Source organism: Zeus faber (genome assembly GCF_960531495.2).
Source record: "Zeus faber genome assembly, chromosome: 12".
Classification (NCBI taxonomy): Eukaryota; Metazoa; Chordata; class Actinopteri; order Zeiformes; family Zeidae; genus Zeus; species Zeus faber.
This window is the reverse complement of record NC_137196.1, coordinates 6,734,068-6,746,391: the sequence shown is the minus strand read 5'-3', so window position 1 is coordinate 6,746,391 and position 12,324 is coordinate 6,734,068. Positions and strand designations below refer to the sequence as shown.

The 12,324-nt window shown below is 46.0% G+C and overlaps 1 protein-coding gene across 1 annotated transcript in view; it reads right to left on the bottom strand.

Annotated features, from left to right (window-relative positions):
- lig1 (ligase I, DNA, ATP-dependent) overlaps positions 1 to 12,324 on the bottom strand; it is a 47,464-nt gene that overhangs the window by 21,948 nt on the left and 13,192 nt on the right. The window contains exons 8-14 of the mRNA XM_080011666.1: positions 11,829 to 11,915; positions 10,964 to 11,020; positions 10,410 to 10,468; positions 9,083 to 9,196; positions 4,031 to 4,197; positions 3,327 to 3,403; positions 284 to 375 (exon numbers count right to left, since the gene is read on the bottom strand). Of these exons, the coding sequence (XP_079867792.1) occupies positions 284 to 375; positions 3,327 to 3,403; positions 4,031 to 4,197; positions 9,083 to 9,196; positions 10,410 to 10,468; positions 10,964 to 11,020; positions 11,829 to 11,915 (653 nt within the window). The remainder of the gene's footprint in view (positions 1 to 283; positions 376 to 3,326; positions 3,404 to 4,030; positions 4,198 to 9,082; positions 9,197 to 10,409; positions 10,469 to 10,963; positions 11,021 to 11,828; positions 11,916 to 12,324) is intronic.

Below are 12,324 nucleotides of genomic sequence, written 5' to 3'. Positions count from 1 at the left end.
GGAGGGAGTTGCTTGGCCTCGCCGTGGAGCAAGAACAACACAACCCCCCCCTCCAATAGTTCAAGTTCAAGAGATTATTTGTCACAATAATGCAAACACACACACACACACACACACACCAAAACAACCAGGTTTCTGCACAGGTACCGATTTGAGCTGCAAGGTTAATCGCACAATCAACCATTAGAAGAAAAAAAACAATTTTAAACCATACCATACCAAAACGGTAAGATCTGGGACCAAAGGAATTATAATAAATAAATACACTGCGAGGACCACCTACCTTGACCAGGGGGTGTCAGACACACAGCCTGGCTCAGGGCGGCCAGGACGCTCAGTTCAGCCAGGCCGATCCTCAGCTTCCCCGCCAAGGACCTATCAATTAAATTAATAAAAATGTAATTAAATAAAAATAGATTGGGGGGAAAAAAAAAGGCATTTAACTGAAGGCCGTCAATTTCAAATGGGGCTCTCTCCCTCTCACATGAACTCCTGTGACACCACTGGGAACACCAAAACATATACGTCAAAGATCAAGACAATTACCAGATGGCACCGAAAAGACTATAGGGGCAGACATACACTACTCACAAAAAGTTAGGGATATTCGGCTTTCGGGTGAAATTTCAGGATGAACCTAAAATGCACTATAACCTTTACAGATGAACTTAATTTGACCTTCTCTAAACTTTTGAATGCACATGTCCAACTGTTCAATGTTTCAGTACTTTTTACACAACTTGCTGTTCTCTAACAAGGAGCTGAACGGCAAAATTCACAACAGGTGTTTGATCCATGAATCGACCAATACATTTCCTGGATCATTTAGAATTGGTATTTAAACAGTCCTCCTCATCATGCTGTTCACATTTTGACATCATGAGACCAAGACGACACCTAACAACTGATCAACAGTACCTCGCCATTGTGAGGCTTCAAACAGGATGTTCTCAGAGGGAAGTGGCCACCGAGCTTAGAGTGTCACAGAGTGTCATCAGCAGGTTGCAACAGAGATACAGAGAGACTGGAGGAGTCACAGAAAGGCATAGAAGTGGACGTCCTTTGGCCACATCCTACACTGATGAGCGCTTCATTATGAACAGTGCCCTGCGGAACCGGATGATGAATGCCACTCAACTCCAGGCACATTTAAGGGAGGTGAGAGGCACCCAAGTGTCACGTCAGACCATTCAAAACCGTTTCCATCAGTGTGGTCTGCTTGCTAGACGACCTGCAAGGGTACCTGACCACACCACCAGGCACAGGCATCATCGTCTTGCACGGGCCAGGGAGCATTGACGCTGGACGAGGGACCAGTGGCCTCAGTGCTGTTCTGATGAAAGTCGATTCACGTTGAGCAGAAATGATGGCCGCCAAAGATGTTTGAGACGTCAAGGAGAGCGCTATGCATCAGCCACTGTTGTCACCAGACGAGCCTTTGGTGGTGGTGGTGTTACAGTGTGGGCAGGTGTGTCTAGTCAATACAGAACTGCCCTACACTTTGTGAATGGCACAGTGACAAGCCCATACTACCTGTATAACATCATTAATCCAGTCATTGTGCCCCTGCATGAACAACACAGGCGTAATTTCATCTTCATGGACGACAATGCTCCAGCTCTTCGAGGTCGCATCATTAGGGAACGGCTGCTGGAGACTGGGGTACCTCAAATGGAGTGGCCTGCACTTTCTCCAGACCTGAATCCCATAGAAAACCTATGTTGTCTCATTTGTGGAGCTTGGACTCCCCAGACGTCCACACGCGAGACTGACTAACCTGTCAATAATGTGTGTTATTGCTGCGAATTATATCATGTATGACACGTTTTTGTTTTAGGAGCGCCCTACATTCTACACTCGCATCTTATTCTCACTCCATCAATAATAATCCACATGCTATTAAACCCCGATGCAGTCTGCCAATACGAAATGAATGCTGTGGGCGCTTAGTAACACGATATGGACTTTCTTCCACTTGGTTCAAGATTTATTTTTGCATTTTTTTTTTATATTATTCTCATCTTATTACAAGATTTGCTTGACAAAGACAAATGCTATACCTGCATCAAATGATTGAGTGAGACAGATTGCAAAAATTCAGATTATGGTAGGGAGTGGGACCGCACCTATGTAGAAAGGGAAAGCCTTCCCTCCACGACAGACCAATGGGAAGCCACTCGACGACTCCTTGACCAATGGCCGTCGAAGGAGGTCACTTCCGGTTCTGCCCCCCTCGACAAAAAACAAAACAAAAAACAAGCGAGACACCATGGTCCCCAATGTCTCTTACCCAAGGCTCCAGCCCTCATGGCCACCCCTTGTACCCGATAACTTTACATGGCGCATTGCCAAGCAGCATTCTTTCTCTTTCATTTTGGAACCATGTTTTACGCGCCACAACTCTGTTGAGTTGTAGAGATCATCAGGGACACTTTTTTACTCCTTTATACGCGACACCAGTTGTCAAGTTATTTTTGCGATGAACCACCAGCCTACCACCAACATGCCAGACCCCGGAGGATCCCAGCCCAACACCCTTGCTGCTTCTCACTGTCTGGAAAAAATAGTATGCGGGGATCAGCGATATTATTCGGGATCCAAGACGAGACCACACCCATCAGGAACCGAACCAACAGTGACCCAGGAAGAAGCGAGCCAGTGAACTGACAGGGCTCTGGTCAGCTCATGGTAATGTGATGTTGGTTTGGGCACCGTAATTTCTTTATTTTTATTATTCAGTTTAGAGTGAATAGGCAGCGTCTTCTGTGCGCATTCAAATGAAATCCCTCCAATTCAATATATAGTTAATACCTCCTCCTCACCAGAACAACCTCTTCACTTCCCTTGTGTGTTTCTGTTTAACTTCCTTTAATTCCCCTTTTCTACCTCCACCTTTTTGCCATCAAATTATTTTATTATAAATAATCCATTGTTTGATTAAAAAGAAGTTGGATATTTATCTGATATTCCGTGTGAGAATTTCTGAACAGGGAGCACGCTACACTGAAGAATACAGACCTCCATCGGCACCCATGCAACCATAAACAGACGTTTAATATTCTAATATATTACAAAATTGGTGGCGCCCAACTAAACCATAAATATTAATTATAGGTCCTCATTACACTACAAAGCACGTAAGCCAATGGTGGTCAACACTTGAGAGTGAAAAGCGTGTATGAAAATCTGAAAGTCCACACATGCAGTAGGGGGAGGTGAATACCTAATTCTGTCTGTCTGTGCGTGCGCATATATGTGTGTGTGTGTGTGTGTGTGTGTGTGTGTGTGTGTGTGTGTGTGTGTGTGTGTGTGTGTGTGCGTTTCACCTGACGATGTAGCGGGCCTCCGAAAACCGGCACGCCACAAAGAGGCCTTTGATGATGTCGATTTTCTTATTCATGGCCTGGGGCCGCCGAGCGGAAATTGAGATTCAAGGAGTAAGCGGTGGGAAAAAAAGAGGGGGGGGGGGGCAGCGAGAACAGGCTCAAAGTTGAGTTAAAACAAACAAGGCGAAACCAAACCAAACCAAAATCATCCGACCTTCCACCTCAAATTGGCCCGAGAATCATTATTCCAGGGTTCATTCTGGCATTCCAAAATGATATTCAAGGATATTTTTCAAGCAATATCTTCTTCCCATTTCCAAAACAAATGTAATTTACAATATGATCTTAATTAAAATGTTATCTTAGTTTTGTTGTCTATTACTTATGTTAGTATATCTAGTATTAATTTCATTATCATCTACTATTAGAAATTGTTAGAAATAGAATTACTATTAGTCTATTTTCAACCATGCTGAATTAAATGTACACTTCCCTGGCATAATTTATGTCGTAAAAGCGATTTACTACGTTACAATTTGAATAACAAAACCAGGGGGAATATCAATATTTTCAGGGACCTTTCAAGGACTTCAGCACAAAAAGGTGCTATTTTCAAGGTATTCCAGTACTTAAATTCCTGAGGACAGAAATTTATTTCAAGCACATCAAGCACTGTTAGTTGGTAAACCCCCAGCCTCCCTCACCGAGTTCCCGCTCATGTTGGCAATCTCCTTCAGTTTGCCAAAGACGCCCCGCGCCGTAAGGCTGGCTGGCTGGAACATGGTGCGCTGGTTGCTGCGGGAGCTCTCGGCCACCAGGCCCAAGTCGCCCTTCTCCTGCGCCTCCGCCTTGATCTTGTCCAGCTGTCTCCCTGGCAACGGACCGGAACGAAAGAGACAGAAAGAGGCGAGGCGGTAAACCCCAGTGACGAGGCAGGCAGACGAGACGATTGGCAATTAGGGCCCTGGGAATGTGCTAGAAAAGTGTTGGGGAGCAAATTAATGTGTGTCAGTGTGTGTGTGTGTGTGTGTGTGTGTGTGTGTGTGTGTGTGTGTGTCTGTCTGTGTGTGTGGGGGGTGGAGTGTGTTTATTTGTCTGTGGGTATGTCTGTGCGCTGGTCTGCATTTGTCACTAATTTGTTTGTGTCTGTATGTGTGTAGCAGCATCTGAATTTAGAGGGGTTCCGCGCGTGTGTGTGTGTGTGTGTGTGTGTCTGTATATGTCAACAGGGCAGGGACTCTGGCCCACAGGGAATTTGTTATGTCGCTAATCGCAGGGAATTTGACCCCATATGCTGATTCCCGTCATGTTATCTGCTCATATGTTCAAGAATCCATCTGGGGGAGGTCACATTAAACAATATGTTAATGTAAAGTATGGTAATAAAGTTTCATAACGATTTAGAGCCTCTGATGATGCGATCCTATTGAAAGACTTTGAGGGGTTCGCAGACAGGGTTTATCTAAATCAGGACTAAGCTTACCCTACTTAAATGACTCTTTCTGAGATGTTGAATAAATTACGATTTCAAAATGATGACTGAGAAAGACAATTTCAGGTAGTACAAATTAAAAGTACAATTAAGTCCAAAATTAGGCCTAATCTGTGTCTGCGAACCCACAACTTTAACGGATAGGTTGACTATTTTTCAACCCAGGCTGTGCTATAAACAGTTACATACACCGAAAAGCTCCAACATCAAAACCACTGACAGGTGAAGTGAATAACATTGCTCATCTCATTCCAATGGCACCTGTCAAGAGGTGGGATATATTAGGCAGCAAGTGAACAGTCAGTTCTTGAAGTTGAGTGTTGGAAGCAGGAAAAATGGGCAAGCGTAAGGATCTGAGCGACTTTGACAACGGTCAAATTGTGATGGCGAGACGACTGGGTCAGAGCATCTCCAAAACTTGTCTTGTGGGGTGTTCCCAGTATGCAGTGGTTAGTACCGACCAAGAGTGATCCAAAGAAGGACAACCGGTGAACTGGCGACAGGGTCATGGACCCATGTGCTCATTGATGCATGTGGGGAGCGAAGTCTAGCCCGTCTGCTCTGATCTCACAGAAGAGCTGCTGTAGCACAAATTGTTGAAAAAGTTAATGTTGCTATGATAGAAAGGTGTTAGAACACACAGTGCATCACAGCTTGCTACGTATGGGGCTGCGTGGCCGCAGACCGGTCAGTGTCCATGCTAACCAATGTCCACCATTGGAAGTGCCTACAATGAGCACGTGAGTGTCAGAACCATGGACCCTGGAACAATAGAAGAAGGTGACTTGGTCTGATGAATCACCCAAAACCTAACTACGAAGAATCATGAGAAAACAACCCACGGGCCCTCCGAGAGGCCGTGAGCCCCCACGTGAGCACGAAGACCCAGTCCTCACCACCTCAAGTGGCCGAAGTCAAACGAAGCAGAGGCATGGGCACATTGGATACAGAACTGATCAAGACCCTAGAGGGATCGTTGCGCCAAACCTGTCCTGCAAGGACAGGTTTGGCGAAATTGTCCCCAAACAGAGGACCGGCCTGAGAGAGAAGGGAAGGAGGGAAAAGGAAATCCTCCAGCTGGTGCAAAGGCGCCGGCAACTCCGCAGAACTGGAGGAAGGCAACCCACGCAGAGAAAGAGGGTCTGAAAGCCCTGTGGGAGGAGGTCAGGAAAAGGCTAGCTGGGCTTCGCAGAGCTGAACACATTCACAAGCGCAGCAAACGGAAGCAAAAAGAGCGAGCCAGCTTCTTCAATGATCCCTTCAGGCACGCCAGACAACTGCTGGAGGAGAAGAAGAGCGGCAACCTTGAAACCATCAGGGAGCAATTGGAGCAGCACCTTAAAGAGCAGTACAGGGATCCACAAAGGAGCGTCCCCTTAGGAACACTAGGACATGTGCCTCGGCCTGCACTGCCGACAGCTGAGTTCAACATCATGCCCCCCAAGCTCAGTGAAGACAGGCAAGTCGTGAAGATGGCAAGGTCCTCTTCAGCACCAGGCCCCAATGGAGTCCCCTACAAGTTCTATAAGAACTGCCCTAAGGTACTAGAGCTGCTTTGGTACCTAATGAGAACTGCCTGGAAAAAGCAACTCATTCCATCCGAGTGGCAGAGAGCGGTAGCAATCTTCATTCCCAAGGAAACAAACTCCAGAGATATTGGCCAATTCCGAAATATTGACCTGCTGAATGTAGAAGGAAAGATCTCCTCAGTACTAGCCCGAAGGATGATCAACTACCTGCTAGAAAACGGCTATATCAACACCAACTGCCAGAAGGCAGGAGTCCCAGGTTTCCCAGGATGTGTAGAGAACTCCACGATGATCTGGGACCAGATCCAGAAGGCCAAGCGGGAGAAGATCGACCTGCATGTCATCTGGCTTGACCTTGCCAACGCGTATGGATCAGTCCCACATCAGCTGATCAATTATGCCATGGAATTCTTCCACATGCCCACCTGCATCAAGAACTTGGTAGCAAAGTACTTCAGCGATCTGCAGATGTGCTTTTCCCTCCAGGATTTTACCACCGGTTGGCAGCGCTCGAAGTAGGAATCGCTATGGGGTGTGCCATTTCTCCAATACTGTTTGTAGCAGCCTTTGAGATAATCCTAATCGGAGCAAGACAAATGGTTGGAGGGATGAAACTACCAACTAGTCAGAGGCTACCCCCACTGATGATGTCACCAGCCTCTTTCAGACAGCAGCATGCACATCGAGACTGCTGAGAAGGATGGATGAGTTGATGTCGTGGGCAAGAATGAAGATTAAGCCCTCCAAATCTCATAGCCTGTCACTCAGAAGAGGAGTCAAATGACAGCACCATCTTTGTCGTTGGAGGAGAAAAAATCCCACTCCTATCTGAGCAACCCATTAAAAGCCTGGGGAGGCAGTACACTGTAGAGCTGTCTGATAAACAGATGGGGAAAACAGATCTCTGATGGCCTGACAAGGATCGACCAAAGCCAACTTCCTGGGAAGTATAAGGTCTGGTGCTACCAGTTCACACTCTACAGGAGGGTAATGTGGCCCCTGAAAATGAGTGAGATCCCCTCATCGACCGCAAGTTAGATGTATGGAAAGGCCAATTCATTCATCTGAAAGTGGTTGGGGCTGCCACGGTGCCCATCTGAAACGGGTCTGTTCGGGAAGAACACACTGCAGCTGCCACTGCAGTCCATAAGTTTGGGTTACATGCAGGAGAAGACCGGATTGGTTCTCGAGCTAAGGGAGTCCATAGACCAGTCGGTAAGGAACGCAAACGCCAAGGTTCCAACCGGCCGTAAGTGGAATGCCCAAACCGAGGTTGACCAAGCTGTAGGTCGGCTGCAACAGAGGGAGATAGTGGGCAGAGTCCAGATAGGAAAAGCAGGGCTAGGGGATGGGGAGAGGCGCCACGCTTCTGGTCCAAGGTCAACCGTAAGGAGAGGAAGGAGATGGTGGTGGCAGAGGTGACAAGGATGGAGGAAAATCGCTACAAGATCAAGGCTGTGTCACAGGGCCGACAAGGAAGCTGGACAACCTGGGAGGGAGTTGTTAACCGGAACATCAGTTGGTCAGACCTGTGGAAGATTCCACAGGCAAGACTCAGCTTCCTCATTCGCTCAACCTACGACACGCTTCCCTGTCCTCGGAACCTTCACCAGTGGTTTGGGAAAGAAGAATGCTGCTCACTCTGCAATGCCCCCAACGCAAGCCTCCAGCACATCTTATCAGGCTGCAAGATCAAGCTTTCACAGGGGCGCTACAGATGGCACCACGACCAGGTCCTGAGAAAGCTAGCCGAAGTGCTGGAGGTGTGTCGACAGGGTAACAAAGAACCACCATCAGCAGAGGACCACACCAGCTTTGTCTCAGAAGGAGGGGTAAGGAGAAACACCAGGCCAACAGAAAAATCAAGGCCCTTCTCCCCCGACCAGGAGTGGAACATGAAGGTTGACCTCGACAGGCAGCTCCGGTTCCCCACAGAGATCACCACCACATCTCTCCGACCAGACATAGTTGTGTGGTCAACCAAGGCAAGATCTGTGCACCTCATCGAGCTCACAGTACCACTGGAGGAGGGGATTGAGGCCGCCTTCGAACGTAAGAAGGCCAAGTACTCAGAGCTGGCTGCTGAGTGCCGGGAGGCTGGCTGGAAGGCTACCATCTACCCAGTGGAGGTTGGATGCCGAGGGTTTCTGGGGTTGTCAACCACACGCCTCTTGAGGGATGCAGGAGTGACCGGAGGGAGGCTAAAGAGGGCAACAAAGGATGTAGCAGAGGAGGCTGAGAAAGGGAGCTTTTGGCTCTGGCTGAGGAGGAAGGATAGGTGACAACAGACAACAGCCGCAGGGGAGAACAACTATCAGCTGCAGGGGGTGACAGGGAGACGTCCCTGTCACTGCTCCGCCAATAGGAGACGTTCCAGAATTAAAGGAGCGAAAAGGAGGTGAATGGTGGTTTCTGGTTGATGACCCTGCAGCTGGTCCGATCCGATGGAGCATCTATGGGATGTGCTGGAACAACAAGCCTGATCCATGCAGGCCCCACCTCACAACTTACAGCACTTAAAGGATCTGCTGCTAACGTCTTGGTGCCAGATACCACAGGACACCTTCAGAGGTCTTGTGGAGTCCATGCCTCGATGGTCAGAGCTGTTTTGGCTTGTTGTGGGTGATCAGTGTATAAATGATGGAACCAACATTTAATAAGAGTAAGGTTTGGGTTGAAAACTAGTAAACCTATCCTTTAAGAGATAACATTAAAGAGTTGTGTGTGTACATTACCAGTTGCTTGGGCCACAGCTTTCATCAGCACTGTCTCTCCGACCCCCAGCTCAATGCCCAGGTAGGCCGGGCCCAGCTGGTTCAGACACAGGTACACACAGCACAGCAGGTCATCTGCACACACACACACACACACACACACACACACACACACACACACACACACACACACACACACACACACACACACACACACACACACACACACACACACACACACACACACACACACCTCTGATCATTCAAATCTGTTTGCCCTGAAAATTCCAATTAAGAAACCTTACTTTTTACTCTACACCAGCCATTCCCAAACTTTCTTCCACCGTGGCAAACTTCTTAAAATGAAATATTCCTATGACACACCACTATCTGTGATGAAGACTATCCTGTTACCACTAAAAGCGTCACATAGACATAGAACCCGGCATATGTCTTACATATAGTGATGAGACTTGCAAACAATTTGTTCGTAATGAACAAATATTTTTAATTGGTGAATATTTAGAATAACTGAAGACTAAATCAAATGTCCTTGGCAACAAAAGGTCAAGGAATTTTGGTGTAATTCATATTGAATGTGACAGATTTAAACTTATTTACACTTTTGCCCACCAAAATAAATAATTTTGACAGCACTGAATTGAACTGAACTGATTCCTGTGAGAATTCAAATGGGCTATCTCCCAATTAGGGGCCTTTCTGTGTGGAGTTCGCATTTTTCTCCCCGTGCTCACATGGGGTTTCCTCCATCTAACTTCAGTAAGGACCCCCACCAAAACATGCACATCATCGTCATCAGCGATGGACGTATGGAACAAGGTCCCCGAGCGGGTTGTTAAATGCTGCCCACTGCTCCTGGCTGCCCCCACAGCGGAAGGACAAGCCAGGAAGGATCAAATGCAGAGGCCCCATTTCACCGGCCACCATCCTAAGCATGTGTGTGTGTGTGTGTGTGTTTGCATGAATGCATGTGTTGTTGTGGTGTGCTGTTCGACAATTAAAGATTCTTCTTCTATTCTGGCTCAATTTTGATGTAGATAATTTCCATTATAATAAATAATGGAAATTAAGTTGTATGTTGCAAGAACAAAATTGCATTAATTGATCAAACTTTTAGAAAGATTTTCATACATCGTAACCTCATAGCTGTGTGTGTTTCAGGATTAAGAAATACAATTTTAATATTTTAATACTTTAATCCCTCCCCGCCCCCAAAGAAATCAACTTTTATATTCTGGACATTTTCTAGGATTTCTGCGATGGCCTATTATGTGTTTTTGTAGGTGGCGCACACAATGCATTGTGGGAGAGATTAACTGTTGTTTACCTGGGGAGAGCAGCAGCACGGAGCGCAGCAGGTTGGACAGCGTCTCGATGTTCCTCAGCCTGCAGAGCGGGGGATGAATAAAAAGAAAAAAAAATATGACAACCGGATCACTGTGAGAAAAGGAGGGGGTTGAGGGATAACTTTGTTTCTGAGCCGTACACCCAGGATGAGTGGAAACGAGAATTGTCTGGAGGATATTAAAAAAAAATCGAATAAAAAAAAACCAGGAAATGCGAGCCGAAGAGTGTTTCAAAGAGTTCATTCTGCTGAAAGCCTATATGTCAATTAGACATAAAAATAGCCTTGTTAGGCCGTCTGACCATCATTTGATACCTTTAAAATAACAACAACAAAGCGGGATGCCAGTCTATTAAGTTCATTAAGTTATCTTAATAAGTCCATTAAGTTATTTGCTGCAGTTTAAAACTCCCTATGTGTTCATTTTTTTATTTCAGGCTTTTACAATTGTTTCATACAGAGGGGCTCATTAAAGTAACAAAACGGTGGTTAATCGATGAATCGATCGTTCCAGCTTGAGGGGGCGGGGCTCTCACCTGCCGGAGTCCTCTTCAATCTTCTCGAACGTCCGAGCTACTGCCAAGTATGGTACTCTGCAGAGAGAGAGATTTTTTAACTGCAACCGTTACAATTTTCCTTTATATTTTATATATCTGTTTTTCTTTTCTCCCCCTCACTGCACAACATATTTTTCTGTTTAAATTTTCTTTTCTGTCTTATATTTTTCGTTTCTGTTTTCCATTTGCTTTGACAATGTAAATAATCATGTTTTCCAATGCCAATAAAGCCTTTTGAATTGAATTGAGAGGGTGCAGGGCGAGATGACAAGAGCAGAGAGTAAGAAAGATGGTGAGACAGAGGGGAAGAGAGGTGGTGAGAGCAAGAGAGAAAGATGGTGAGAGAGCAAGAGGGAGAGAAAGATGCGGGAGAGGAAGGGCGAGAGAGATGACAGAAAAAGAGGGACAGAAAGACAGAAGAAAAGAAGGAGAGATGGTGAGAGAGGGCAAGAGAGAAAATGGTGAGGGCGAGAGAGATGTTCAATAAATTAAGCATGGAGCTTCAAACTGTCGCATCAAACCTCCACAGCAGCTGTAGAGGGCCACTCGGCTCCTGCTCGACAATATTTAAAAAATGACCAATTACAAGGGTCAGAGTGGCCGGTGCCCGGAGGACAGATGTACAGGGGAAAAAATATATAAAAAGAACCCTGCCTGTGTAATAAAATGGAGCACATTCAAATGACCAAAAAATAAAAAAATAAAAAATAAAAAAAACACACTACAGAAAGACTAAAGATAAAACAAACTTGTGGAATCCTTTTCAGCCTTCAGTTCAAATTCAAAGAGATATTCCAAGTTGTAAACACACTCAGAAGTGACAGACAGACGCAGAGGGCCGTACTTCTGTCCACGCTCCCAACAGGCATGGTCTATGGGGTGGTAGTTGGGCCTGGAGGGGTTGTAGTCCGTCGTCCAGGAAGTTTTGTCCCTGAGTAAACACAAGCCATACGTCATGTTAGGATACACAGAACATACAGGACTAGTTGTTTAGCACAGTGTTTCCCCAACCTTTTTTCTACCGCTTGAAACTGAAATAATCCCACAAAAAAGTCAGAAAAATGTAGGACTGTGCTTATTATTATGGCCTACAAATAGTGGCGCCACGCAAAGGATTACTTTATAGCAAACAAATAATTTAAACGAGTCGGGAGTCATTCGAACAAAGGAATCAAAGCCGAGACAAGTCACTTTTTACTGAGTGACTTGTGTCAAGAACCCAATCACAAAAAAAAAAAAAAAAAAAAAAAAAAGTCTTGAACTTTCATCACTATGAATAGTCCTCAATCTGAAGGGGCTTTCACATAGGACATGGCGTGCTCAGTGTAGCGCAGGAATGT